We start from the raw sequence: 26,971 nt of genomic DNA on the forward strand, positions 1-26,971 counted from the left end.
CTTTGTCTTTCCCTGTACAGTCCCTCCTCCGGTGGCCTCCGCATATTGCCTGTCCACCCTCAGAAGTTCTTTCAGCAATTGCTCCCTTTCTTTACCCTCTTGCTTCCCTTTATGTGCCCTTATGGATATCAGTTCCCCTCTAACCACTGCCTTCAACGCCTCCCAGACCACTCCCACCTGAACCTCTCCATTGTCATTAAGCTCCAAGTACCTTTCGATGCACCCCCTCATCCGCCAATAAGCCCATATCCATTCTCCAGAGTGGGTGCTGTTCTTTTTCCTCTCCTACCTCCAGGTCTACCCAATGTGGAGCGTGGTCCGAAATGGCTATGGTCGTATATTCCGTCCCTGTCACCTTCGGAATCAGTGCCCTTCCCAAGACAAAAAAGTCTATCCGTGAGTATACTTTATGAACATGGGAGAAAAATGAGAACTCCTTAATCCTAGGCCTACTAAATCTCCAGGGGTCTACCCCTCCCATCTGTTCCATGAAGTCCTTGAGTACCCTGGCCGCTGCCGGCCTCCTCCCGGTCCTGGACCTCGACCGGTCCAGCCCTGGATCAAGCACCGTATTGAAGTCTCCCCCCATTACCAACTTTCCCGCCTCCAGGTCCGGGATACGTCCCAACATACGCCTCATAAAATTTGCATCATCCTAGTTCGGGGCATATACGTTCACCAGAACCACCGCCTCCCCTTGCAATCTGCCACTCACCATCACATATCTACCCCCACTATCTGCCACTATGGTCTTTGCCTCAAATAGTACCCGTTTCCCCACTACGATAGCCACCCCCCTGTTCTTCGCATCTAAACCCGAATGAATCACCTGCCCCACCCATCCTTTACGTAGTCTGACCTGGTCTATCAGTTTCAGATGCGTCTCCTGCAACATAACCACATCTGCCTTTAATTTCTTTAGGTGTGCGAGTACCCGTGCCCTTTTAATCGGCCCGTTCAGCCCTCTCACGTTCCACGTGATCAGCCGGGTTGGGGGCTCTTTACCCCCCCCCTTGTCGACTAGCCATCCCCTTTTTTAACCCAGCTCCTCACCCGCTTCCCACGTACCCGTATATCCCCCCGACGGCGCCCTCCCGCCTCGACCACCCCACCCCATAACAGCTCCCCCTTCTCCTTAGCAGCAGCAACCCAGTTAACCTCCCCCCCCCCCCCCCTCCGCTAGATCCCCCTCTAGCGTAGTTGCACCCCCCATGTTGCTCCCAGAAGTCAGCGAACTCTGGCTGACCTCGGCTTCCCCCCTTGTCCTCGGCCCCCACTGTGCGAGGCCCCCTCCTTCCTGCGTCCCTGTTCCCGCCATAATTACCATAGCGCGGGAACAAAGCCCGCGTTTCCCACTCGGCCCCGCCCCTAACGGCCGGAGCCCACAGTTCCTCATACTCCAACCAGCCCCCCCCCCAACATGGGGAAGAGAGAAAAGTTCCAGGATCGCAAAATTAACAAATTGAAAAAACCATTTCCCCCCCCCCCCCTTGTTTCTCACCCCACATAATCACCCCAGCACTTTGTCCCAAAAGTTCTTGCCCAACTATTCCAGCTTCTCGTCCACAATGAATGTCCACGCCTCTTCTGCCGTCTCAAAGTAGTGGTGCTTCCCTTGGTGTGTGACCCACAATCTCGCCGGTTGCAACACTCCAAACTGGATCTTCTTTTTGTGAAGCACCGCCTTATCCCGATTAAAACTTGCCCTACTCGCCACCTCCGCACTCCAATCCTGGTATACGCGGATCACCGCGTTCTCCCACCTACAGCTCCGAGTTTTCTTCGCCCATCTGAGAACCGTCTCTCTGTCATTATAGCGGAGAAACCTCACCACTATAGCTCGGGGTATTTCTCCAGCCTTCGGTCTTCGCGCCAGAACTCTATAAGCTCCCTCCACCTCTGAAGGGCCCGTCGGGGCCTCCGATCCCATTTGCGAGTGAAGCATCGTGCTCACATATGTCCCGACGTCCGCCCCTTCTGCGCCTTCGGGAAGACCCACAACTCTTAGATTCTTCCTCCTCGAGTTATTCTCCAGTACTTCCAACCTTTCCACACACCTTTTGTGCTGTGCCTCGTGCGTCTCTGTCTTCACCACCAGGCCCTGTATTTCGTCTTAATTTTCAGCAGCCTTTGCCTTCACGACCCGAAGCTCCAGTTCTTGTGTCCTCTGCTCCTCCTTTAGCCCTTCAATCGCCTGTAATATCGGGGCCAACAGCTCCTTCTTCAACTCCTTTTTCAGCTCTTCCACACAGCGCCGCATGAACTCTTGTTGGTCCGGGCCCCATAACAAGCGGCCACCTTCCGACGCCATCTTGCTTTGAGCTTCCCTTCCTTGCCGCTGCTCCAGAGGATCCTCCGCAATCCGGCCGCTATCCTCTCCCTTATCCATGCGTGTCCGGTGGGATTCCCTTCTGGTTTACCGCACAGTGTTTTTGGCCGTTTAAATTGCCGTTGGGGCTCCTATTAAGAGCCCAAAAGTCCGTTCCAACGGGAGCTGCCGAAACGTGCGACTTAGCTGGTCATCGCCGCACCCGGAAGTCATTTGACACACTTCTTACCGTTGTTCTGCGATTAACACATTCTGATCTCTTGTGCCACTCATGTGCCACTATCGACATCCTTCTTAACCATGATCACCACCATTTACATTCCCTTTGTCTTTTTGTCCACAACATCTTTTGTTTTTTCTAATATACATTTGAGTGTCAAATTCATGTTTTCAAATTAACGGGCAATTTAGTGTGGCCAATTTACCTAGCATGCACATCTTTGGGTTGTGAGGGTGAGACCCACGCAAACACTGGGAGAATGTGCAAACTTCACATGGACAGACGGCAGCACGGTGGTGCAGTGCTCAGCGTCATGGCGCCGAGGACCCGGGTTCGATAATGGCCCCGAGTCACTGTCTGTGTGGAGTTTGCACATTGTCTCCATGTCTGCCTGGGTCTCACCCCCACAACCCAAAATGATGTGCAGGATAGATGGATTGGCCAGGCTAAATTGCCCCTTAAGGAGCTTTGCAAAGTTAATGACTTGCGTGCATGGACAAAGCTACAGGTGTTGGCGCAATTCTGCCGGTACTCATCAAGCGTGGGAAACTGGTACTCCTGCAACATGTGCACGAACCCTGTTTCTGCTGGAGGGAGGAAGCAGTCCCCAGGTTATAGATGCTGCAAAGATTGTGACCCCACATAGGGCAACCACAGCGATGACAATAACTTTGAAGTATCCCTTCTGAGCATTGTGGGAAAAGTATTTGCTTGTGTTGCTGTTGTCAGACTGCAGATCTTGGCTATATTTTCCCTGTACCCCTGCATGTTGATTTTATTCAAGTAATCATCTAATCTCTTGAATGCCTCGATTGAAGCTGTCTCCACCACACTTGCAGGCTGTGCATTCCAGATCTGAACCACTTCGTCATGTGAAGTTTTTTTTCACATCACATTTGCTACTTTTGTCAAATGCTTTAAACCTGTGCGCACTCGTTTTTGATCCTTTTACGAGCGGGAACAATATCTTCCTATCTACTCTATCAAATCTTCTCTTTGCTGCCCTCTTTCCAAGGAGAGCAGTTCCAAACGATCCTCATGGAAGTTTCTCAACCCTGAAACCATACGTGTAAACTTTCTCACTCTCTTCAATGCGTTCTCATCCTTCCTATATTGTTGCACCCTGAACTGTATACAATAGGGTCTAACTAATGTCTTGTATAAGTTGAATCTGCTCCATTGTCTTTTCATGCAGTGCATTCCAGGCTCCCACCACTCTCTGTGTATAAAAAAAAAAAACTTTCCCCGCACATCTACACTGAACCTATCCCCCCCCCTCACCTTGAACTTGTGCCCCCTTGTAATTGTCATTTCCACCCTGGGAAAAAGCCTCCAACTGTTCACCCTATCTTTTTCCCCCCTCGTAATTTTATAAACTTCTGTCAGGTTGCCCCTCAGCCTCCTTCTTTCTAGGAAGAAGAATCCAAGTTTATTCAATCTCTCCTCATAGCTAATACCCTCCATACCAGGCGACATCCTGGTAAACATTTTCTGTACTCTCTCCAAAGCCTCCATGTCCTTCTGGGATTGTGGTGACAAGAATTGGACACAGTATTCCAAATGTGGCCTAACCACGTTCTATATAACTGAAACATAATTTGTGAACTTTTATACTCGATGCCCCGTCCGATGAAGGCAAGCATGCCATAAGCTTTCTTTACCACCATTTCCACCATTGCTGCCACTTTAAGGATCTGTGGACCTGCACGTCCAGATCTGTGTGTGTCGATGCTCCTGATGGTTTTGCCATTTATTTTATTGCTCTCACCTGAATTGGAGCTACCAAAATGCAATACCTTGCATTTGTCCGGGTTAAATTCCATCTGCCATTTCTACACCCAATTTTGCAGCCTATCTATATCCTGCTGTATTATTCTCTGACAGTCTTCATAACTATCCGCAACTCCTGCAATCTTAGTATCATCCGCAAACTTGCTAATCAGACCACCTACGATTTCTTCCAAGTCATTTATATGTATGACAAAGAGCAGAGGTCCCAGTACTGACCCCTGCGGAACACCACTAGTTACAGACCTCCATTCGGAAAAACACCCTTCCACTGCTACCCTCTGTCTTCTATGGCCATGTAGGTTTGGAATCCATTTAGTTAATTCGCCTCTGACCCTGTGATTTAATCTTTTGCACCAGCCTGCCACGAGGGACCTTGTCAAATGCTTTACTAAAGTCCATGTCGACTAAATCCACAGCCCTTCCCTCGTCAATCATTTCTGTCACCACCTCAAAAAACTCAATTAAATTAGTGAGACATGACCTCCTTCGTACAAAACCATGCTGTCTGTCGCTAATAAGACCATTCACCCAGATGTGCATAGATCCTATCTCTGAGAATCTTTTCCAACAATTTCATTGTCACTGACATCAAACTCACTGGCCTATAATTACCTGGGTTATGCTTGGTCTATGAAGTTTCACCATTATTTCCTTTTTTGTTTCTCTCTACACCTCTATTTGCAAAGTCCAAGATCCTATATGCTTTTTCAATGCCTTTCTGTACCTTTACCACACAAATGGACCCAGAAGTCTTTCTGTCCCTGCACCCTCTTTAAAATTGTATCCTATAATTTATATTGACTCTCATTCTTCCAACTGAAATATATCACTTTACACACCTGAAATTCCATTTGCCATGTGTTCCCTCATTTTACCAGCCTGCCTGTCCACTGTATGCCACATCCTCTTTTTAAAAAAAAAAAATTTTTTTTATTGAGGCGTTTACATATTAAAACAAACATAATTACAAATCAAATCAAGCTGCAAATAACCAACTCAACAAAATACCCCACTATCCCCCTTCCCAACTCCCCTGCCTCCCCATTTTACCCTGCTGACATCTGAACTTTTCTCGAAGAAGTCAATAAACTGCTGCCACCTCTTTGATTTGATTTATTATTGTCACTTATATTAGTATACAATGAAAAGTGTTGTTTCTTGCATGCTATACAGACAACGCATACCGTACATAGGGAAGGAAGGAGAGACTACAGAATGTAATGTTACAGTCATAACTAGGATGTAGAGACAAGATCAACTTAATACGAGGTTGGTCCATTCAAAAGTCTGATGGTAGCAGGGAAGAAACTGTTCTTTTTATTTAAAAAAAAAAAAATATTTATTAAAGTTTTTTAACACAATTTTTCTCCCTTACAAACAATAACCCCCCCCCCCCCCCCCCCCGTAACAATGAAAAACGAGAAATCGCGCAGAGCAAGATATATACATTGCAAAATGATATATTTACACAGCTTTGTACTCTGGCCCTCACCCGTACGTGCCAGTTTCCCCAACCCTTCATGTTATCTCTTGCTCATCCACCCTCCCAGGCAGTCCCACCCCCCCCAGAACACTCTCTTCCCCCCCCCACCCTCCAAGGTTGCTGCTGCTGCTGACCGACCTTCCTCTAACACTCCACGAGATAGTCTAGGAACGGTTGCCGCCGCCTGTAAAACCCCTGCGCAGACCCTCTCAAGGCGAACTTAATCCTCTCCAAATTTATGAACCCAGCCATCTCATTTATCCAGGCCTCCAGGCTGGGGGGCTTCGCCTCTTTCCACATTAGCAAGATCCTTCGCTGGGCTACTAGGGACGCAAAGGCCAGAATGCCGGCCTTTTTCGCCTCCTGCACTCCCGGTTCGTCCACTACTCCAAATATTGCTAGCCCCCAGCTTGGCTTGACCCGGACTTTCACCACCTGAGATATTGCTCCCGCCACTCCTCTCCAGAACCCCTCCAGTGCCGGGCATGACCAAAACATATGGACATGGTTCGCCGGGCTCCCTGAGCACCTTCCACATCTGTCCTCTACCCCAAAGAACCTACTCAACCTCGCCCCCGTCAAGTGCGCTCTGTGGACCACCTTAAATTGTATCAGGCTGAGCCTGGCACACGAGGAGGAGGAATTAACCCTACCTAGGGCATCAGCCCACAGACCTTCCTCGATCTCCTCCCCCCAGCTCCTCCTCCCATTTACCCTTCAACTCTTCTACCAGCGCTTCCCCCTCTTCTTTCAACTCCTGGTGTATTTCCGACACCTTGCCCTCCCCGACCCATACACCCGAGATCACCCTATCTTGAACTTCTTGTGCCGGGAGCAACGGGAATTCCCTCACCTGTCGCCTCACAAAAGCCCTCACCTGCATATATCTAAAGGCATTTCCCGGGGGTAACTCGAACTTCTCCAGTGCCCCTAGGCTCGCAAACGTCCCGTCGATGAACAGGTCCCCCATTCTTCCAATCCCCGCCCGATACCAGCTCTGGAACCCCCCGTCCATCTTCCCCAGGACAAACCGGTGGCTACCTCTGATTGGGGACCACACCGATGCTTCCATTGCACCAAGGTGCCGTCTCCACTGGCCCCAGAACCTTAGCGTTGCCGCCACCACTGGGCTCGTGGTATACTTTGTCGGCGAGAGCGGCAGCGGTGCCGTCACCAACGCCCCCAGGCTCGTTCCTTTACAGGACGCCATCACCATCCTCTTCCATGCCGCCCCCTCTCCCTCCATAACCCACTTGCGGATCATCGCCACAGTTGCTGCCCAGGTTTGGCAGCGCCAACCCTCCTCGGTCCCTACTGCGTTCCAGGAACCCTCTCCTTACTCTCGGGGTCTTCTTCGCCCACACAAACCCCATAATACTCCTGCCTACTCTCTTAAAAAAGGCCTTAGTGATCACGATGGGAAGGCACTGAAACACAAACAGAAACCTCGGAAGGACCACCATTTTGACCGACTGCACTCTACCCGCCAGCGAGAGCGGTAACATGTCCCATCTTTTGAAATCCTCCTCCATTTGCTCCACCAACCTCGTCAGATTCAGTTTATGTAGGGTCCCCCAACTCCTGGCTATCTGGATCCCCAGATACCGAAAGCTCCCCTCCGCCCTCCTCAGCGGTAGCACCCCTATCCCTCTTTCTTGGTCCCCCGCCTGTAATACAAAGAGCTCACTCTTCCCTACATTGAGCTTATAGCCCGAAAACTCCCCAAACTCCCTTAGAGTCTGCATGACCTCCACCATCCTCTCCATTGGATCCGCCACGTACAGCAACAGGTCATCCGCACATAGCGACACCCGATGCTCTTCTCCCCCTCGGACCACCCCCCTCCACTTATTAGACTCCCTCAATGACATGGCCAATGGTTCGATCGCCAATGCGAACAACAGGGGGGACAGGGGGCACCCCTGCCTCGTCCCTCGGTACAGTCGCAAGTACTCCGACCTCCGCCGGTTCGTCACTACACTCGCCATCGGGGCTCTGTAAAGGAGCTTAACCCAATTGATAAACCCTACCCTGCACCCAAACCTACGCAGCACCTCCCAGAGGTACTCCCACTCTACTTGGTCAAAGGCCTTCTCCGCGTCCATAGCTGCCACTATCTCCACCTCTCCCCCCTCCGATGGCATCATTATCACGTTTAAGAGCCGCCGCACATTGGTGTTTAGTTGCCTGCCCTTTACAAATCCCGTCTGGTCCTCGTGGATTACCCCCGGGACACAGTCCTCGATCCTTGTGGCCAGCACTTTTGCCAGCAACTTTGCATCCACATTGAGGAGCGAGATCGGCCTGTACGATCCACATTGCAGTGGGTCCTTGTCCCGCTTTAGGATCAAAGAAATTGTCACTTCCGACATTGTCGGGGGCATGGTCCCCTCCTCTCTTGCCTCATTAAAGGTCCTCACCAGTAGCGGGGCCAACAGGTCTGCGTACTTCCTGTAGAACTCCACCGGGAATCCGTCCGGTCCCGGGGCCTTCCCCGCCTGCATGCTCCCCAAACCCTTGCTCAGCTCCTCCAACCCAATTGATGCCCCCAAACCAGCCACCTCTTGCTCCTCCACCCGAGCTATAGCCGAATACTCCGTCCCCTCCACCCTCGGGATGAGCGCCCTACCCAGAACAAAGAAATCTATCCGGGAGTAGGCTTTGTGTACATGGGAGAAGAAAGAAAATTCCCTGGCCTGCGGCCTTGCAAACCGCCATGGGTCCACTCCTCCCATCTGATCCATAAACCCCCGACGTACCTTGGCCGCCATCGGCCTCTTTCCAGTCCTTGATTTGGAGCGGTCTAGTGCTGGATCCAACACTGTATTGGAGTCCCCTCCCATTATCAGGCCTCCTATCTCCAGGTCCGGAATGCGCCCCAGAATGCGCTTCATGAATCCTGCATCATCCCAGTTTGGGGCGTATACGTTTACCAACACAACCCACATCCCTTGCAGCCTACCGCTCACCATTACATATCGCCCTCCATTGTCCGCTACAATAGTCTTGGCCTCAAATGTCACCCACTTTCCCACCAATATTGCCACCCCTCTATTCTTCGCGTCCAGTCCCGAGTGGAATACCTGTCCTACCCATCCCTTTCTTAGCCTGACCTGGTCCGCCACCTTCAGGTGTGTCTCTTGGAGCATGGCCACATCCGCCTTCAGTCCCTTTAAGTGCGCGAACACTCGAGCCCGCTTCACCGGCCCATTCACGCCCCTCACTTTCCACGTTATCAGCCGGATTGGAGGGGCTCTCACCCTCACACCCCCCCCCCCCAACGCCCTGCCGACTAGCCATCTCATTTTCTGCGCCAGTCCCGTGTCCACGCCTCCCTCACCCTCCAGTCCCCCAGAGGGGGGATCCCCGTCCCGACCACCTCTTCTGTGTCCCATTCCCTTTCGGCCAGTGCAGCAGCAACCCTTTTTCCTCCCCTCCCCCCCCCGCTAGACCCCTGTCTAGCTTTTTTGCTCCCCCCATGTCACTCCCGTAAGTCAGCTGACGCCTGCTGACCCCGGCTTCCCCCGCTGTCCTATTGACCTCCCCGCGTGGGAGTCTCCCAATCCATATGCATTCCTTCGTTCCCCTTCCCGCCTTTCTTCCCGCGCGCGGGAAAACACCCCGCGCTTTCCAAAGCCCGCTCCGCCCCCTCTGGCGCAGCTCCTGTCGCAGCCTTGTCTCTCCCCTCCAGCCCATGTAACATTTCCTGCGCGTGATTGACCCCCTATATACAACAACCATCACACATCAAACCCCAAAACATCCCCCCCACCCCCACAAACCCTCAGTTAGAGTCCAACTTTTCGGCTTGTACAAAGGTCCACGCCTCTTCAGGCGTTTCAAAGTAATCGTGTTGGCCCTTGTATGTGACCCACAGTCGCGCTGGCTGCAGCATTCCGAATTTCACTTCTTTCCGGTACAACACCGCTTTGGCCCGGTTGAAACCCGCTCTCCGCTTTGCAACCTCCGTGCTCCAGTCCGGGTATATTCGGATCTCTGCATTGTCTCACTTACTGCTCCGCTCCTTCTTGGCCCATCTCAGGACCCACTCTCTGTCCGTGAACCGGTGGAACCTTACCACCATCGCCCTTGGCGGCTCATTTGCCTGGGGCTTCTCGCCAGCACCCGATGTGCCCCATCCAACTCCAGCGGCCTCGAAGGGGCCTTCGTGCCCATCATCGCCTCGAGCATCGTGCTCGCGTATGCCCCGGCATCAGCCCCCTCCACTCCCTCAGGGAGACCCAGGATTCGCAGATTCTTTCTCCTCGACCTGTTCTCCAGGTCTTTGAGTCTTCCCGCCCACCTCTTGTGTAGCGCCTCGTTCTGCTCCACTCTCATCGCCAGGCCCACGAGCTCGTCCTCGTTCTGACTGACTCTTTTCTGTACCTCCTGGATCTTAGCTTCGTGGACCTTCTGGGTGATCCCGAGTCCTTCAATTGCCGAAAGCATAGGCGCCAACATCTCCTTGCGCATCTCCTCGCGCTGCTCCTCGAAGCAGCGCTTGATGAACTCCTGCACCTCCCCTTTGTCCCTGGCCGCCGCCATTTTGTTTTCTTTCCCTCGCTTCTCCCGTTGCTCCAGTGCCGCTCCTTTGGCCGTTACACTTCTGGTCCGTTTAAAAAGTCTATGGAAACCCCTGAAAAAGGTCTGAGAGTCAGTTCCAGACGGGAACTGCCGAATGCATGACCTACTCCTCCATGGCTGCCACCGGAAGCCTCGTCCCTGCTTCTTCAATGGCCTTGGTAGATCTTTTCACAGTTGTTCCCTCTGCTGCTAGAATTCACCTTTGATAGAGTCAAGTCAGATTGCAGCTTTAAGCTTGCCCTTCCCCCGCCTGCATGCTGGAAGAGGCTTTTGTCTAAACCTGCAGCCAAAGCCAAATCTTTTACTGTTTCTGCCGGGTCTGGTAGCCAAACGACATAACATTCCTGGGGGACACTGTCAGGGGAATGCTGCAGTCTTCTTGCCACACCGGGAAATGTCAAACAAATGCCGTGGGGGCCCTGTAAAAGAGCCCAAAAGTCCGTTCCAAGCGGGAGCTACCGAATATGCGACCTACCTCTGCATAGCCGCACCCGGAAGTCGGAAGAAGCTGTTCTTGACCTCAAACTTTTGTATCTTTTTCCTGACGGAAGAAGGTGGAAGAGAGTATGTCCAGGGTGCGTGGGGTCCTTCATTATGCTGGTTGCCTTTCCGAGACAGCGGGAATTATAAACTGAGGCAATGGATGGGAGGCTGGTTTGCGTGATGGACTGGGCTACATCACAACCTTTTGTAGTTTCAAGCGATTTTGGGCAGAGCAGGAACCATACCAAGCTGTGATACAACCAGAAAGAATGCTTTCAATGGTGCATCTGTAAAAGTTGGTGAGAGTCGCAGCTGACATGCCAAATTTCCTAAGTCTTCTGAGAAAGTAGAGTCGTTGGTAGGCTTTCTTAACTATCGTGTCGGCATGGGGCGACCAGGACCGGTTGTTGGTAATCTGGACACCTAAAAGTTTGAAGCTCTCGACCCTTTCTACTTCGTTCCCATTGATGTAGATAGGGGCATGTTCTCCTTCGCTTCCTGAAGTCGATGACAATCTCCTTTGTTTTGTTGACATTGAGGGAGAGATTATTGTCGTCGCACCAGTTCGCCAGATTCTCTATCCCATTCCTGTACTCTGTCTCGTCATTGTTTCACATCCGACCCACTACGGTGGTGTCATCAGCAAATTTGAAAATCGAGTTGGAGGGGAATTTAGCCACACGGTCATGGGTGTATAAGGAGTACAGTAGGGGGCTGAGGACACAGCCTTCTGGGGCACCGGTGTTGAGGATGATCGTGGAGGAGGTGTTGTTGCCTATCCTTACAGATTATGGTCTGTGGGTTAGTAAGTTCAGGATTCAGTTGCAGAGGGAGGAGCCGAGGCCCAGGCCACAGAGTTTGGCGATGAGTTTCGCAGGAATAAAGGTGTTGAAGGCTGAGCTGTAGTCAATAAATAGGAGTCTGATATGGGTGTCTTTGTTATCTAGGTGTTCCAGTGTTGAGTGCAGGGCCAGGGAGATAGCTTCTGCTGTGGACCTGTTGCAGCGGTAGGCGAACTGTAGTGGATCAAAGCAATCTGGGAGGCTGGAGTTGTTTCGTGCCATGACTAACCTTTCGAAGCACTTCATAATGATGGATGTCAGAGCCACTGGACGATAGTCATTAAGGCACGCTGCTTGGCTTTTCTTTTGTACAGAGATGATGGTCGTCTTCTTGAAGCAGATAGGGACCTCAGATTATTGTAAAGAGAGGTTTATAGATGTCTGCAAATAACCCCTCCAGCTGATCCACGCAAGACATGAGTGCTCGCCCGGGTACCCCATCCGGGCCAGTGGCTTTCCGTGGTTTGACATTCGAGAAGGCTGCTCTGACATCTGCAATGGTAACCTCCGATACAAGTTCATCTGAGGCTTCCAGGGTGGAGGGCGTGCTCTCACTGACCTCCTGCTCAAAGCGGACATAGAATGCGTTGAGCTCATCAGGGAGGGGTGCGTTGGAGCTGGTGATTTTAAATGCCTTCATCTTGTAGCCCGTTATGTCTTGCAGTCCTTGCCATAGTCAGCGGGGGTCCGTGTTGCTAGCCTGGGATTCGAGCTTGGTCCGGTACTGTCTTTTGGCATCTTTGATGGATTTCCTTAGATCATATCTGACTTTCTTGAATAGGTCAGGGTCGCCTGACTTAAACGCCTCAGACCTAGACTTCAGCAAGCAGTGGATATCCCTGTTCATCCAGGGTTTCCAGTTGGGAAACACGCAGATTTGCTTCTTTGGCACACAGGGGTAAACCCCTCCACAGAACCCCTCAAGGTGAACTTTATTTTTTCTAAGTTGAGAAACTCTGCCAGGTCATTCACCCACCCCCCCCCCGGTTTCGGGGGCCCAAGTCCCTTCATTCCGTCTCTTTTGCCCCCGGGCCTTCCGACACTGAAGATCGCTACTTCAGGACCTCCAACCTAACATCGGCAAACCCCTGCCAGAATCTCCCAAGCTTTGGACATGCCCAAAACATGTGACCATGATTCGCAGGGGCCCCCCGCGCACCGCCCGCACCTATCCTCCACCCCTTCAAAAAACCTACTCATCCTGGCCACAGTCATATGTGCCCTGTGGACCACCTTAAACTGGATAAGACTTAAGCCTAGCGCATAACAAGGATGCATTCACTCTCCTCAGGGCCTCCTCCCACAGGCCAGCCTCCAACTCCCTACCCAACTCTTCCTCCCACTTGCGCTTCATTCCTCTTATCGGAGCTCTCTCCCAATCCATCAGCTCCTTGTAAATTTCCCACACCTTCCCCTGCCCTACCCCTGTACTTGACACCACCTTGTCATGGGGCGGCAGGTGAGGAAAGAATGGTACCTGCCTCCAAACAAAGTGCCTCTACTGCAAATACCGGACCCATTCCCGACGGGCAGCTCAAATTCCTCCTCCAAGCTCGGCATGCCGCCCTCAATGAGCAGATCCCCAAACCGCTCACTCCCCGCCCAATGCCACCCCCGAAACCCCCACATCCAGCCCCCCCCGGAACAAACTGGTGATTTTCACAAATCGGTGCTCAAACGAAGCCCCCTCCAGCCTCAGGTGCTGCCGCCACTGTCCCCACACCCTAAGGGCTTGTGGAGTACCTGGCCGGCGAGAACGGCAGAAGCGCTGCCAACAATGCCCCAAACGTGTATCCCGACAAGAGGCAGCCTCCATCCACTCCCACACCGACCCCGACCCCACTTCCCACTTCCTAACCATAGCTATATTCGCAGCCCAGTAATAATTCATGAAATTCAGGAGAGCCACCCACTCCGCTCCAGCAGCACCTATTTCACCCGGGGGGCTTTACCCGCCCAAACAAATCCTGAAATCATCGCATTCACCCTCCTAAAGAAAGCCTTTGGAATAAAAATCGGGAGGTTCTGGAACACAAACAAGAACCTCGGGAGGACAATGATTTTCACCGATTTCACCCGTTCCGCCATTGACAGCAGGAGTACATCCCACCTCCTAAAGTCCCCCTTCATCTGCTTCACCAACCGAGCCAAATTCAACTTGTGCAGCGGCTCCCACCCCCGCGCCACTTGAATGCCCAAGTACCGAAGGTTCCACCCACCATACTAAACGGCAACTCCCGCAGTCTCTTCTCCTGCCTCCTTGCTTGGATCAGAAAACCCTCGCTCTTCCCCATTTAAAATTTATACCCCCCGAGAACCGCCCGCCCCCCCCCGCTTTGGCGGTCTCACCACCATTGTCAGTGCCTCTATAACCAAGACAAAGAGCAATGGTGTTGCTCTTTTTAGCCTTAGTTTTATTACTTCTGATTGTGTCACCTTTGCTCACGAGTCGCCAGGTATCTTTCTGATACCGCCACGTGGTTCAAGCTCGAGTTATGATTAATAAGTCAGCACACCACTTAGTAAGATTGAAATCAACGGTCATTTATTATATACAACAATTAATGCTTACACAATAATCCTACTATCTATATCGAAACCTACCACTAGTGGCCAATACTTAATTTTAGGAAGGGCCCACCAGGTCAAGGAAACGAATGGCTTATCGAATTGGATCTGGCCCGCGGGATTCAAAAGGCTGATACAGGTCGATGGCTAGGGGTCTTTATCGGGTAGCGATCGCTGGAGTCAAACTTACAGTTTCCGGTCGGTGTTCTTGCGAAGGTCGCGAGCAGGAGAAGAAGGGAGAGAGAGAGCGATCTGAACTTGGCCCCTCACTTTATAGGGCTCAGGGCTTCCCGCCTCTCGGGGCGGCCCTTGACCCCGAGTCCTAAGTGATTGGACATGTTCCCAATCACTGGGTTCGATATGTCCAATAACGGGGCGATTCCTCGATCGGGGGGTGGTCGTTCACCTGTCTTTGTTTCAGCCACTGCAGGTGCTGACAGGTCTGGTCCGGCATTCAATTGCTAATATGTTGCAATTGTTCCCGGGGATAGCCGATTAAACTGCAGATGTCTGGGTTGATGTGCTGCTAATAGTCTTGAGTATCGATCTGGGCCGACTTCCCCAGAGCCGAATACGCTATTCTGTCTGCAGCTGTCCGTTTGTGTCCTGTTGGCTGCTTTTCCCATCAGCCTTTTCGGTTAGCCATTTTAAATCGGGTTTTGGCCAAATTAATAGGGAATCAGCCATTTTAGGTGGCTACAGTGGGGAGACTGGACGTCCCTGCCTTGTTCCCCCGATGCAGCCTGAAATAGTCTGAGCTCACCCGGTTTGCTCGCACACTCGCTACTGGTGCCTGGTACAGTGACCGGACCCAATACACAAACCACTGTCCAAACCCAAACTGCCCCAGCACCCCTCACAAATAATTCTCTCTACCCGATCGAAGGACTTCTCTGCATCCATGGCGACCACCATCTCCACACTTCGTCCCTTATCATTATAACTTTCAGTAACTTCCTGATGTTGGCCGACAGATGCCTCCCTTTAACGAACCCCGCCAGGTCCTCCCCGATCACCCCCGGCATACAGTCCTCCATCTTTCAAGCCAAAATCTTGGCCAGTAACTTGAGGTCCACATTTAACAACAAAATTGACCTGTAAGACACTGCTCCAGATCCTTGTCTTTCTTTAAAATTAAGGAGATTGAGGTCTGCGATAACGTCGGGGGTGAGCACCACCTGTTCCCTCGGCTCATTAAACGCCCTCACCAGCAGAGGCTCCAGGCCCCCCGAAAATGTTTTGAAGAATTCCACTGGTAACCCATCCAGGGTCTTCCCCGCCTGCATCGCCCCAAGACCCTCCACCACCTCCACTAGCCCAATGGGGGCTCCCAGCCCCTCTACCAGGTCCTCCATATCCTCAGGAACACCAACCCCTCTAAAAATCGCCTCATTCCCTGCACCCCGGCAGGGGGCTCTGACTCATACAGCCTCCTATAAAAATCCCCAAACAGTTCATTCACCCCCACGGGATCCAAGACCGTATCGTCGTCGTCTCCTCTCCCCACCCTGTTCCTTCACTTTACTGATCTCCCTTGCTGCTTCCTCAGTTGATGGTTCACATTCTACTCGCCTTTTGATAGACTGCCCGCTTCGCCATCCTCAACTGCCCTACCGCCTTATCCGTGAATAATGAATAATAACCCAAACTCCATCTGCAGTTCCTGCCGCTCCCTCAACAGCCTGCCTCCGCCGCCCCGGACTCGACCGATCCAACTTTGGATCCAATACCGTGTTAAAAATCCCCTGTAACCAACCAGTGCGAGTCCAGGTCTAGGATCTTCCCAACTTCATGAACTCTACATCGTCCCAATTCAGGTCATAAACATTCACCAATACCACCAGCATCCCTTCCAATTTCCCACTCACCATAACATACCTCCCTCTTGAGTCTGCCACTATGCTCCCCACTTCAAAAGCTACCCATTTATTTATCAATACCGTGACCCCACTCGTCTTCAAGTCCAATCCTGACTGAAATACCTGCCCTACCCAGCTTTTCCTAAGCCTAGTTGATCCCCAATCTTCAGATGCGTTTCTTGCAGAAATGCCACGTCCGCCTTTAGACTCCTCAGATGCACGAACACGCAAGCCTTCTTGACCGGCCTATTCAACCCTCTCACATTCCATCTGATCAGCCTGGTCCCTCCCCCGTTCAAACACTAACCCGGTACAAACAACAACACCAACATTGAAAACTCAAAAACAAAGAAAAAAGCAACCACCCATCCCCCACAGAAGAACAGAGGACAATGGCCCACAAAGAAATAAAAACCAAAACGAACACCTCCATGAAAGTTCAATGTCCTCCTTCACCTACCAGTCCATCGTCCCTCACAAACTCCATTGCTTCCTTCGGCATCCCAAAATAAAGTTCCCGGCCATTGTACGCCACCCAGAGGCTAGCCGGGTACAGCATTCCAAACTTCACCCCCTTCTTATAGAGGGCCGCCTTCACCTTATTGAACCCCGCTCTCTTCTTGGCCAGCTCCGCACCCAGGTCCTGGTACACCCGGACTTCACTGCCCTCCCAAGTACATCATCTCGTCTGCCTGGCCCACCTCAGGATCCGCTCCTTATCCAAAAACCGGTGCAGCCGCACCACCATCACATTCGGTGGCTCGTTACCCTGCAGCTTCTTCATCAGCGCCTGTGCGCCTGGTCCATCTCGAAGGCCCCCTCTCCCAGTAACTCCTCTCAAATCCTAGCCACGAACGAGCCAGCGCCCACTCCCTCGTTGCCCTCAGGCAGCCCCACGATCCTTAGATTCTGCCTCCTGGACTGGTTCTCCAAACCCTCCACCTTCTTCTGCAGCCGCCTCTGAGTATCACTCATCACCCCCATCTCGGCCGCCATTGGGGTAAGCTGCTCCTCGTGCTCCCCCACCGTTTCCTGCACCTTCTGGATTGCCTGACTCTGGGCTTCCAGCCTCGTTTCCAGGCGGTCGATCCCTGCCTTAATTGCGTCTACCGTTCTTGCCAGTCTCCTTCCTCTGCTGGGTGAACCTCTTGTTGAAGAAGTCCACCAGCTGCTCCATAGAACACTTGAGATGTTAGAGCTGGACCCATACCCCCAGTCAACTTCCTCTGTGTCGCAGGTACAACTTCTCGCATCTGCTCCTTTCTTTTAAAAACACTCCTGGTCCATAAATCCATCCACCGGTGGGACACCCTCTCCTTCCACCACTCCTGCACCTTTTTCCCCTCAACAAAACCACCCGTAAGCTGAGGAAAAGGTCCAAAAACACCGCCATGAGCAGGAGCCACCAACTATGTGACCACTCACACCATGGCCACCACTGAAACCCCTGCCACATCCTCTTAACTGTTTACTACATTTCCAAATTTTTTGTGATTTGCAAATTTAAAAATTGTGGCCTGTACACTTGAGTCCAAGTCTAATAGACAAAGAAAAGCAGTGGTCCTAATCCAGGGAAACACCACTGTCTTCCCTACAGTGGTCTGCATTGTACACCACAACACTTCTAGTCCAAAAAACATGTTTTCTTCATTATTTTGTTTCTGTCACTCAGGAAACTTAATGTCTATGCTTTCACAACCCCTTTTATTCCATCGGCTTCAACTTTTCTTGCAAACCTGTTATATGGTACTTTATCAAATGTATTTTGGAATTCCTTATGCACTGCACGGCCCTCATGAACTCTCTTAGTTGCCTTTTCAAAAAACTAAATCAGTTTAGTGAAACATGATTTTCTATTAAGAAATTCATGCTGGTTTTCCCTTAATTAATCCACACATGTCCAAGTTGTTCTTAATTTTGGTCCAAGTTTCTCTTCATTTTGCCCTGGGTATCATTTTGAAAACTTTCCCCACAGAAATGCAATTGACTGGCCTGTAGTTACTGGGTTTTATCCTTGTAACCTTTATTGAAATAAGAGTGTAACATTTGCAATTCTCAGTCCTCTGGCACCACCTCTGTATCCAAGGAGAATTAAAACCCTTCGTTCCCTCAGTAACCTAGGATCCATCCCATTCTGACTGGTAACTCACTTGAAGTGCAGGGAGCCCATGGAGTACATTCTCGATCATTTTTTAATCCAATCAGTGTCTCAACTAACTTCCCTTTCACTAAGATTGGCAGCATTTTCTTCCTGGTAAAGACATGCAAAGTACTCATTTCGTACCTCCATTATTCCCACTGTCAGCAAGTGCCGGTTTCCTTTTTGGTCCCTAATCAGCCCCATCTCTCTTTGATCTCCTGTTTTTATTTGCTCATGAAATAATTTCAAATTCCATTTATGTTAGTTGTCTATTCTCGTACTCTCTCTTTGCACCTCTTATTTCTCTTTACACTTCCCCTCTGAACTTTATATGTTCACTTGTATTATCAATCTGACATTTGTCATATGCCTTCTTCTTCAATCTTACTCCCTTTCTCTTTTGTTATCCAGTGAGTTTTCGTTGCCATAACTTTTCCCCCTTGTGGGAATAATCCTAGATTGTATCTAAACTATCTCTTATTTAAATTCCTCACATTGCTCGACAACAGTTTTCCCTGCAAATCTGTAATTCAAATTTATCAGCGCTTGTATATTCTTAACTTGCTGAAATTGGCCCTCTACTAATTGTTTCCTTTTCAAAGCTAGTCTAAACCGTATGACACCGTAACAACTGTTCCCTAAACCTTCTCTACTGATACTTGCTTCACCTGATCAACCTAATTTCCCAGAATCCATCTGGCAATGCCATCTTCCAAGAAATGGATTGGATAGAAATGGTTTTTGAAAGATGCTTTGACGTGACTGGTGGTCCGACCCTAATGTCACTTTATCTCGCCCAAACAGGTACTTATTAAAATGCTCACTTGCAAAGATAACAGCCAGACACACTTTCTCAATCAGTGTGTGGTGTTCTGTTTGATTTAATGCTGTGGATGAAAATTGCAACTGGTTGTCCTCATGCAGTCAGTCCTGCCTTGCTGGCATCACACTGAGGGGGTAACTTCTTCATTAACATTGTAGTACCTAAGAACTGGCGTTTTCATCATAAGTTGTCTGATGTGAGTAAAAGCTGCTTCTGTTCTGTGCCCTAATGCCACTGAACATCCTTTGCATTGAGTTTGCATAGTGGTTCACATTCTGCTAACAAGTTAGGTACGAACCTTGCCAGGTAGCTAATAAATCACTGCCTTCATATCAGTTGGTTGCTGCATCTTGGCTACAGCTCTTACCTTTTCAGGAACAGGGCAGACTCGTTTTGCTGTCAGTACATTATTTGTGTGCTTCCATTTATCTACGTTTGCAGTTTCTTTTTATTCAGCTTCACATTCATCTGACGAGCTTTATCAGAATCTCGTGAGATTGTTCGAGACATCGAACAATCTCACGAGATTCTGATCATGGTCTGTGGTCGCTTTTTTCATCTTACACACCTGGAAGATCATTAATTATCTCATGCTGATAGTATTGATACACTTCCGGAGCAATAGGAATGCCAAATGGCATGCACGACCATATGTACCTCCCAAGTGGTGGCCAGAACATAGTCAGGAAAATGTTGTTTTCATACAGTTTCACTTGGCAGTATCTATCCTTGGCATCCAAGGTAGTTAGTTGTGGCAACGTTTCATCAATAGTTGGCATGGGGTAGTGAGAGCTCTCCAAAGCTTATTGAAGTCCTTTGGATCTATGCACACTCAGCTTTCCAAAATTTTCAATGCTACCACGTTGATAATCCAGTCTGTAGGAGTGGTCCAAGCTTTTGACTTGTTTCAGCTGTGATGACTGGATATTGCTTCCTGTCTACTATTTGGAACCAGAAATCTTCTTTATTCCCATTGCATAGGCTCTCACCTTAATTTGCCCTCTTGGGGTGCGCATTGTCCATCATATAGCTTCAACGTTACATTTAATGGATTCAGTTTTGGTCACAGCCTTGAGCAACTTCACACAGGTCTGCAAAGCTCATTATGTTGCACAAAGCATCAGTATCTATCTCATTAACTTGATACTGTCCATTTGCAGCCATCATTCCAGTAGTCAGAAACCATTTTTTCTTTGAGACTTGAAGATGCCAACCTGTTCAAAGGTGTAAAGCGATTAGTCAGGTTCATCATCTAACACCTCTCCAACAACCATCTGTTTTGGCTTGTTTTCCTTCTTTACAGCAAAACACTGTACAAAGTCATTCAATGTCTTGCAGTTAGAACACTGCTTTTCCCATGCTGAACATGCTTCCTTTTCTTTTATGTGGTGTCTTCTGCAATTCTTACATCCGTTGCTCCGGCCTTGACCTTTCTTCTTACTCTTCTGCAAATGATTCTTCCTTCTCTCCATTGTTTTGCACTTGAAAGGCCTGAACTGCCTCATCAATTCCCTGCATCTGATTGACCACTTCAGAGCTTCTACACATGTCAGTAGCTTTCTTGAGAGCAAGTTTCTTTTCACAGCAGGATCTCTTGATCCTCAGACATCCCTATCTCTGATCAGATCATTCTTCAGTTGCTCAAACTCTACCATTCAGCTAGACATCCCAATGCCATCAATGTTCTTTTCCTCTACCTGAGCTTTGTGCCCTTTGGCATTCCTGTTGAACACACAGCATTCATAAGTAACATTAGGAGAGCGCTCAAAGTGGGCAGCACTAACACAGTGAGTAGCAATATTGCTTCACAGCGGCAGGGTCCCAGGTTCGATTCCTGGCTTGGGTCACTGTCTGTGCAGAGTCTGCAGGTTCTCCCTGTGTCTGCGTGGGTTTCCTCCGGGTGCTCCGGTTTCCTCCCACAAGTCCTGAAAGACATGCTGTTAGGTGAATTGGACATTCTGAATTCTCCCTCTGTGTACCCGAACAGGCGTCGGAATGTGGTGACTAGGGGCTTTTCACAGTAACTTCATTGCAGTTTTAATGTAAGCCTACTTGTGACAATAAAGGTTATATAAAAAAATATATAAGTGGGTCCTTAAGGCCTCCAAACTTTCGCAAGACCTGATTTTTGTGTTTCTCAGTGAGGTCGAAGGTGCAATAAAGCTTGTAGCACACTTTCCCCGGCACTGATAATAGAGTTGCTACTCTTGTTTGTTCAGTTTCTTGTTTAATTCTGTGGCAATTTCATAGTTTTGTTAATGAGACTGGAATAATTTCCAATTTATTTTCAAATCTGCCTCCATCTCCTTTGGAGCACATACTGAAATATTCAAAGCTATACTGACTTGCCCATTGACCAATATACTGTACAAAGTTGCAGACTGAAGTTTGAATTATCATCTGCAATTTCTCATAGCTGTGGCTCTCTTAGAACTATCAAAGCCCACTCAATTGTTAGCTGCGCAGTCCACAGTTCATGTGGTGGATCAAATGGCTTCTGCTCGTAAGCCCTTGTACACTAAGGACGACATCAGAGATCAGGTGACTATGGCAACCCTATGGACACATTGCACAAGGGCACTTATTCAAACACCCATCTCTCCATCTACCCATGTTGGTAATGATGGGTCATGACCTCTGGCTGTTCACGCCTTCTTCTGCAGCCACTCAATGACATCCTGGCACCAAAATCAAGGAGGCAACATGCTGTGACAGGCTGCGTTTTTTTTTGGTGGGTGGGGAGGAACGGTGGGGCAATAGTCCTTTCAGAGCTAGATTTCTCCAAGAGCAGAATCCTGTTTTTAAAAAAAAAAAGTTTCTGGCTTCCAATAAAATCACGCAACCAAGTTGTCTGGAAGATTAACAATTTTTTTTAAAAAAATGTCAACAAATTAATTTATATGGTGTGTAAATTGTGGGTGTGGTTCTGTGTTGAAGCAGTTTGGTTTTACATTTTAGAACAAGCAAGCTGCAGAAGAGAAAATATATCTTGCAAATAGAGTTCAGTTGTATCGTCTAAAACGTGTGTTAACAGAAGGACTCCTAACAGTAAGTTGGACTTGTGGTATTGCCAAGCTGAGAGAGTGTGTTTTGGATGTAAAATTCAAGAATATTAGAACCAGGAGAGTTCTGACTTGAGGTGGCTACGCTTGGGCCTTGGAGCTACCTGTGTTTAATGTGGGGTCTGCAACTATGGGAGTGTTGGAGGAAATTTGTGGAGAGAACTTTGCTGTAAATAAGTGGAAGGTCCAAGAAATCTCAACCCGTATACAAATCTTGAAAGCGGTACTCAGACCAAGCAGTTTATGTTTCAATTTCTTTTATAAGCATCTGTCTTGAAGTATTTGAAGTGTCAGTCAAATAAGTGTTGAGGGAAAGTGGAGTGAAGATGGTTGGTTCAAATTGTAACTGAGTTTACTGTACTTTTATTATTGTTAACATAGCTGATTATTTGTATTCATGGTCTTTGATTTTTGATTAGTAACATTCATTTGATTGAAACCATCAGCCGTGCAATTTAATTCTTTTAATAAATACCTGGGTTTTTGGATTCTAAAATAAGATATACAAACTTTACTTACCACAGCGAAGATCATAACAAAACCATCCTTGTACCATCCATCTGCAGCCACAGGAGCACTTGTCCATTCTCCCAAACAATGAATGCCCTGTTGCATTCCCAATTTTCCCCTTCATTCTGCTCAGCCACTCGTGGTGCCGTCGACTTGGCTGTGCCTGTACTCCCAGAAAAACCACCGTCTTCACTAATATTCGGAATTCAATACCAGTTAGAGAGTGAGAAGCACTTGGGACTTGCAGCTACCTTGTACTCCTTGTTTGTCTGGTGAGCAACCAGTATCTTTCTGCCTTCACCTCTAAGCAGAAATGTGCTATCCATGTAGCCTCCAGAGGTTTTCCACCTTTTTTCCCCTTAACCCCCCGCCACCGGGGCAACGGACAGTAGGGGCTCGAGCAGCCTCCATCTTGCCCAAAAAAACCCTTCTGAGCCCCGGAGGGCAAATTTTATCTTCTCCAGTTTAAAGAATTCTGCAACATCAACCAACCACGCCGACACCCTCGGTGGCTCCACCGACCCCACTCCAGTAGCATTCGCCGTCGGGCAATCAGCCGCCACCCCGCCCCGGCAACTCCCGTTTCTGCTGCAACTCTCCCAGCTTGCAAACCTTTTTCCACGAACAAGTCCCTCACCTTTTCCACCCCTTCCCTGTGCCACCGCCTGTATGTTGCATCCATCCCTGCCGAGGCAAACCGGTGATTCCCACAGATTGGGGCTAGTATCGACCCCCCCCCCCACGCCAAAACGGCGCCTCAGCTGGTTCCAAACCTTTAAGGATGAAGCCGCCACTGGACTCCCTGTATACCTCCCTGGGTAAAGAGCCATTCAGAGCCCTCTGATGTACCCCCCACACACGATGCTACCATCACCTGCTCTTTCCTCCCCCCCACCATTGGCGGACCTTCTCTGTATTCATCCCCAGTAATAATGCAGCAAGTTCGGGAGCGCTGATTTCTTTGTAGAAACACCTGCCGAATCCGTAGCATCTTTCCAGCCCATATGAAAGCCGAGATTAACCTGTCCACCTTACTAAAAAATGCCATTGGCAAGAATGTCGAGAGAGAGACTGAAATTCAGTAAGAAATCTTGGCCGGACGTTCACCTTGACCTTCGGCAACAAATCAAATTCCCCTGCAGCTGCTTCCACTCTGCCGAGAGTTTCCTGGTCAGGGCTCTAGGGTACTGCCTCCCCACCTCCAAAATAGCACCCACCAATCGCTGCCTATCCACCGTATCCTTATGGACCATTATGCAATCACCTACCACTGCACCACCGCCTTCAACAGCTTCCATAAGTGGAGGGAGAGACCTCCCCGTTCTGATTAATCTCTATATTCTCCTTAATTACTGAAGCTATCTTTCTGTAAAATCTTTCATCCGTCAATAGAGCTGAGTCCATCTTCCACGGTGTTCCTTGTGACTGGCCCATGCCTAACCTCACATCCATAAAATCAGTTCCATTCCTCCGCTTGATCCTTTTAGTTCTGAAAGTTTATTTACCTCTGGTGCCTATTCACCTTTCTTTTGAAAACATTGCTTCTCTCCATTTCCACCATCCTTGAAGGCAGTGAGTTCCAGATCATTACCACTCACAGCGTAAAAAAGATTCTTCATGTCCCTCTTGCCCAAAAGCTTAAACCTGTTTTCTCTAGTCCAGCAATCAGCAAAATATGAAGAGCCTTTTAAAAAGAAAATTGAGAAGAAAATATTGGGAGCCGTAAGACCAATTCAAAACTTCTAAATCAATTGTTTGCCATATTGCCAAGTGTCTCTGGTGGATTTTTAATCAAATACATGTATTGAATTTTAAATACACTTTGGATTTATGTATCAATAGAAAGAAAAAAAGCTCTTTGTCTTTTTTAACTGAACTTTGACAGTAAATGCATCTTTAGAGTAAACTTTAACTTACAATTTGTAGAATGAAGAATCTTTTTTAACTATTGATTTTCATGATTTTTAAAAAATGCTTTCAATAACACATTCAGCAATAATTTATCATCTCCGCTATATTAGAAACAATAATGTCATTATTGTTTCGAATATAGCGGAGATATAGTTAAAAAATGGCCATTTTGCTCCTGAAACCAAAGACATTATATATAACTGTGCTGTAGCCATACTGTTCAGTTTATTTAGAGCATGATGTTTTTCCATTTAAGTAATCATTTAAAGTGCAGCATAATGAACAGCTTTTTATCCCCACGGTAAAAACATTGCTTTTACTTTTTTCTTGGCGTAACATTTTTAGTCTTTTCATCTTAATGAGATCCAATTGGAAACAATTGGCAGCTGCAAATGAGATGTCAAAGAGTTGCATGTGACTTTAGAACCACAGATGGCAGAACCCTGGATTAATCCTTGTTTGACCAGTTAATGGAAATTGCTTTTATTTCTCTATCTTGAATATATCTGTCATGATCTTCTACATTAAATCTGTCACAATCTTCTGTATCTCTATCAAATCTCCCCACAATCATCTTTGCTCCAAGGAGAGAAAGCTCAACTTCTCCAACCTAAGCCTGGAAATAGAATCCATCATCCCTCAAACCTATCTCCTGTGCACCCTCTCAAGGACCCTCGCATCCTTCCTAATTTGTAATGACCAGTACAAGACACAGTACAAGTTGAGGCCCAACCAGAGCTTTCTGAAAGTTCAGCGTTGGTTCCCTGATTTTGTATTCAACACCACTATTTATGAAGTGCAAGATCCTGTATACTTTGCTAACTACTCTCAAAGCATCCTGGCACCTTCAAAGATCTATGCACATGAACCCCCAGGTCCCTCTGTACTTGCACATTCTTTACAACGGTTCCTGTAAATCTATATTGCCTCTTCCTATCACTTCTGCCAAAATACCTCACTGTACACTTTTCCACTGCCTCGCCCAGTTCACCTCAATAATTTGTTCTGCCTTCTCTTCTATTTGCATTCTTGACTTCTAACAGCTCACTCCTCATTCCCCATCCTCTTCCATTCACCAGTGATATCTGTTTTGCAATCAACATATGCCTGACCTCTGCTACTCCCTTTCAAAACTCTCTCTCCCTTGTCTCTTCCCTCCATCCTCTTTAAAAACCTATTCAATTGTCATTTTGCTATAATCTCTGTTTTACCTGTGATCCCTGAAGAACCACACAGGCAACAACCATCTTATTATAATTTCAGATTTAGTAAATGAATGTGATTTAGCTTTAACATGTTTAACTTAATTTTAGAGCTTGCTATTCCTATAAAATTGAATTGACTTTGCTTCTATTCTTAGCAATGTGGAATTAGTGCTAATGATGTGAAAAAACTGGAAGAGGCTGGTTTCCATACCGTGGAGGCAGTGGCCTATGCCCCAAAGAAGGAACTACTAAATATCAAGGGCATCAGTGAAGCTAAAGCGGAGAAGATACTGGTAAGAGTAGAACTAGACCTTCTATTAATTGCAAATATTTTTTGCAAGTGCTATGGAAGAGATTTTCTCCTAAGGTGCTTCTCCTGAAAACTATAATGACTGTACAGCTAAAAAGTAAAGACAATTCTGGATTTTAAATGCTAACTCTTTATGTAAGATTTTCAACTCTCACTTGATGCTGAAGCCAGCTTACATCGGGCATAGTTTTAACGTCAATGACATGGATCTTCGAGGAGCACCAGTCTTTATTCCCCATGGTAGGCTCATTCAGAAAGTTAGGGGGCATGGGATACAGGGAAATTTGGCTGTCTGGATACAGAATTGACTGGCCGAATGAAGACTGCAAGTGGTAGTGGATGGAAAGTATTCCGCCTGGAGGTCAGTGACCAGTTGTGTCCTGCAGGGATCTGTTCTGGGACCTCTTCTCTTTGTGGTTTTTATAAATGACTTGGATGAGGAAGTGGAAGGGTGGGTTAGTAAGTTTGCCGATGGCACGAAGGTTGGTGGAGTTGTAGATAGTGTCGAGGGCTGTTGCAGGTTACAACAGGACATTGACAGGATACAAAGCTGGGCTAAGAACTGGCAGATGGAGTTCAACCTAGATAAATGTGAAGTGATTCATTTTGGAAGGTCGAATTTGAATGCTGAATACATGGTTAAAGGCAGGATTCTTGGAAGTGTGGAGGAACAGAGGGATCTTGGGATCCACGCACATAGATCCCTCAAAGTTGTCACCCAGGTTGATAGGGTTGTTAAGAAGACGTATGGTGGGGGATTGAGTTTAAGAGCCGTGAGGTTTTTGCTGCAACTTTATAAAATCCTGATTCGACCACACACACTTGGAATATTGTGTCCAGTTCTGGTCGCC

General features: G+C 48.4%; 1 protein-coding gene across 1 annotated transcript in view; it reads left to right on the plus strand.

Moving 5' to 3' along the window:
- Positions 1-26,971, plus strand: part of rad51 (RAD51 recombinase) — a 165,519-nt gene that overhangs the window by 25,957 nt on the left and 112,591 nt on the right. Inside the window, exon 3 of the mRNA XM_072486302.1 lies at positions 25,966-26,103. Coding sequence (XP_072342403.1) covers positions 25,966-26,103 — 138 coding nt within the window. The remainder of the gene's footprint in view (positions 1-25,965; positions 26,104-26,971) is intronic.

The sequence above is a fragment of the Scyliorhinus torazame genome, chromosome 2, assembly GCF_047496885.1.
Source record: "Scyliorhinus torazame isolate Kashiwa2021f chromosome 2, sScyTor2.1, whole genome shotgun sequence".
In the NCBI taxonomy this organism is placed as follows: Eukaryota; Metazoa; Chordata; class Chondrichthyes; order Carcharhiniformes; family Scyliorhinidae; genus Scyliorhinus; species Scyliorhinus torazame.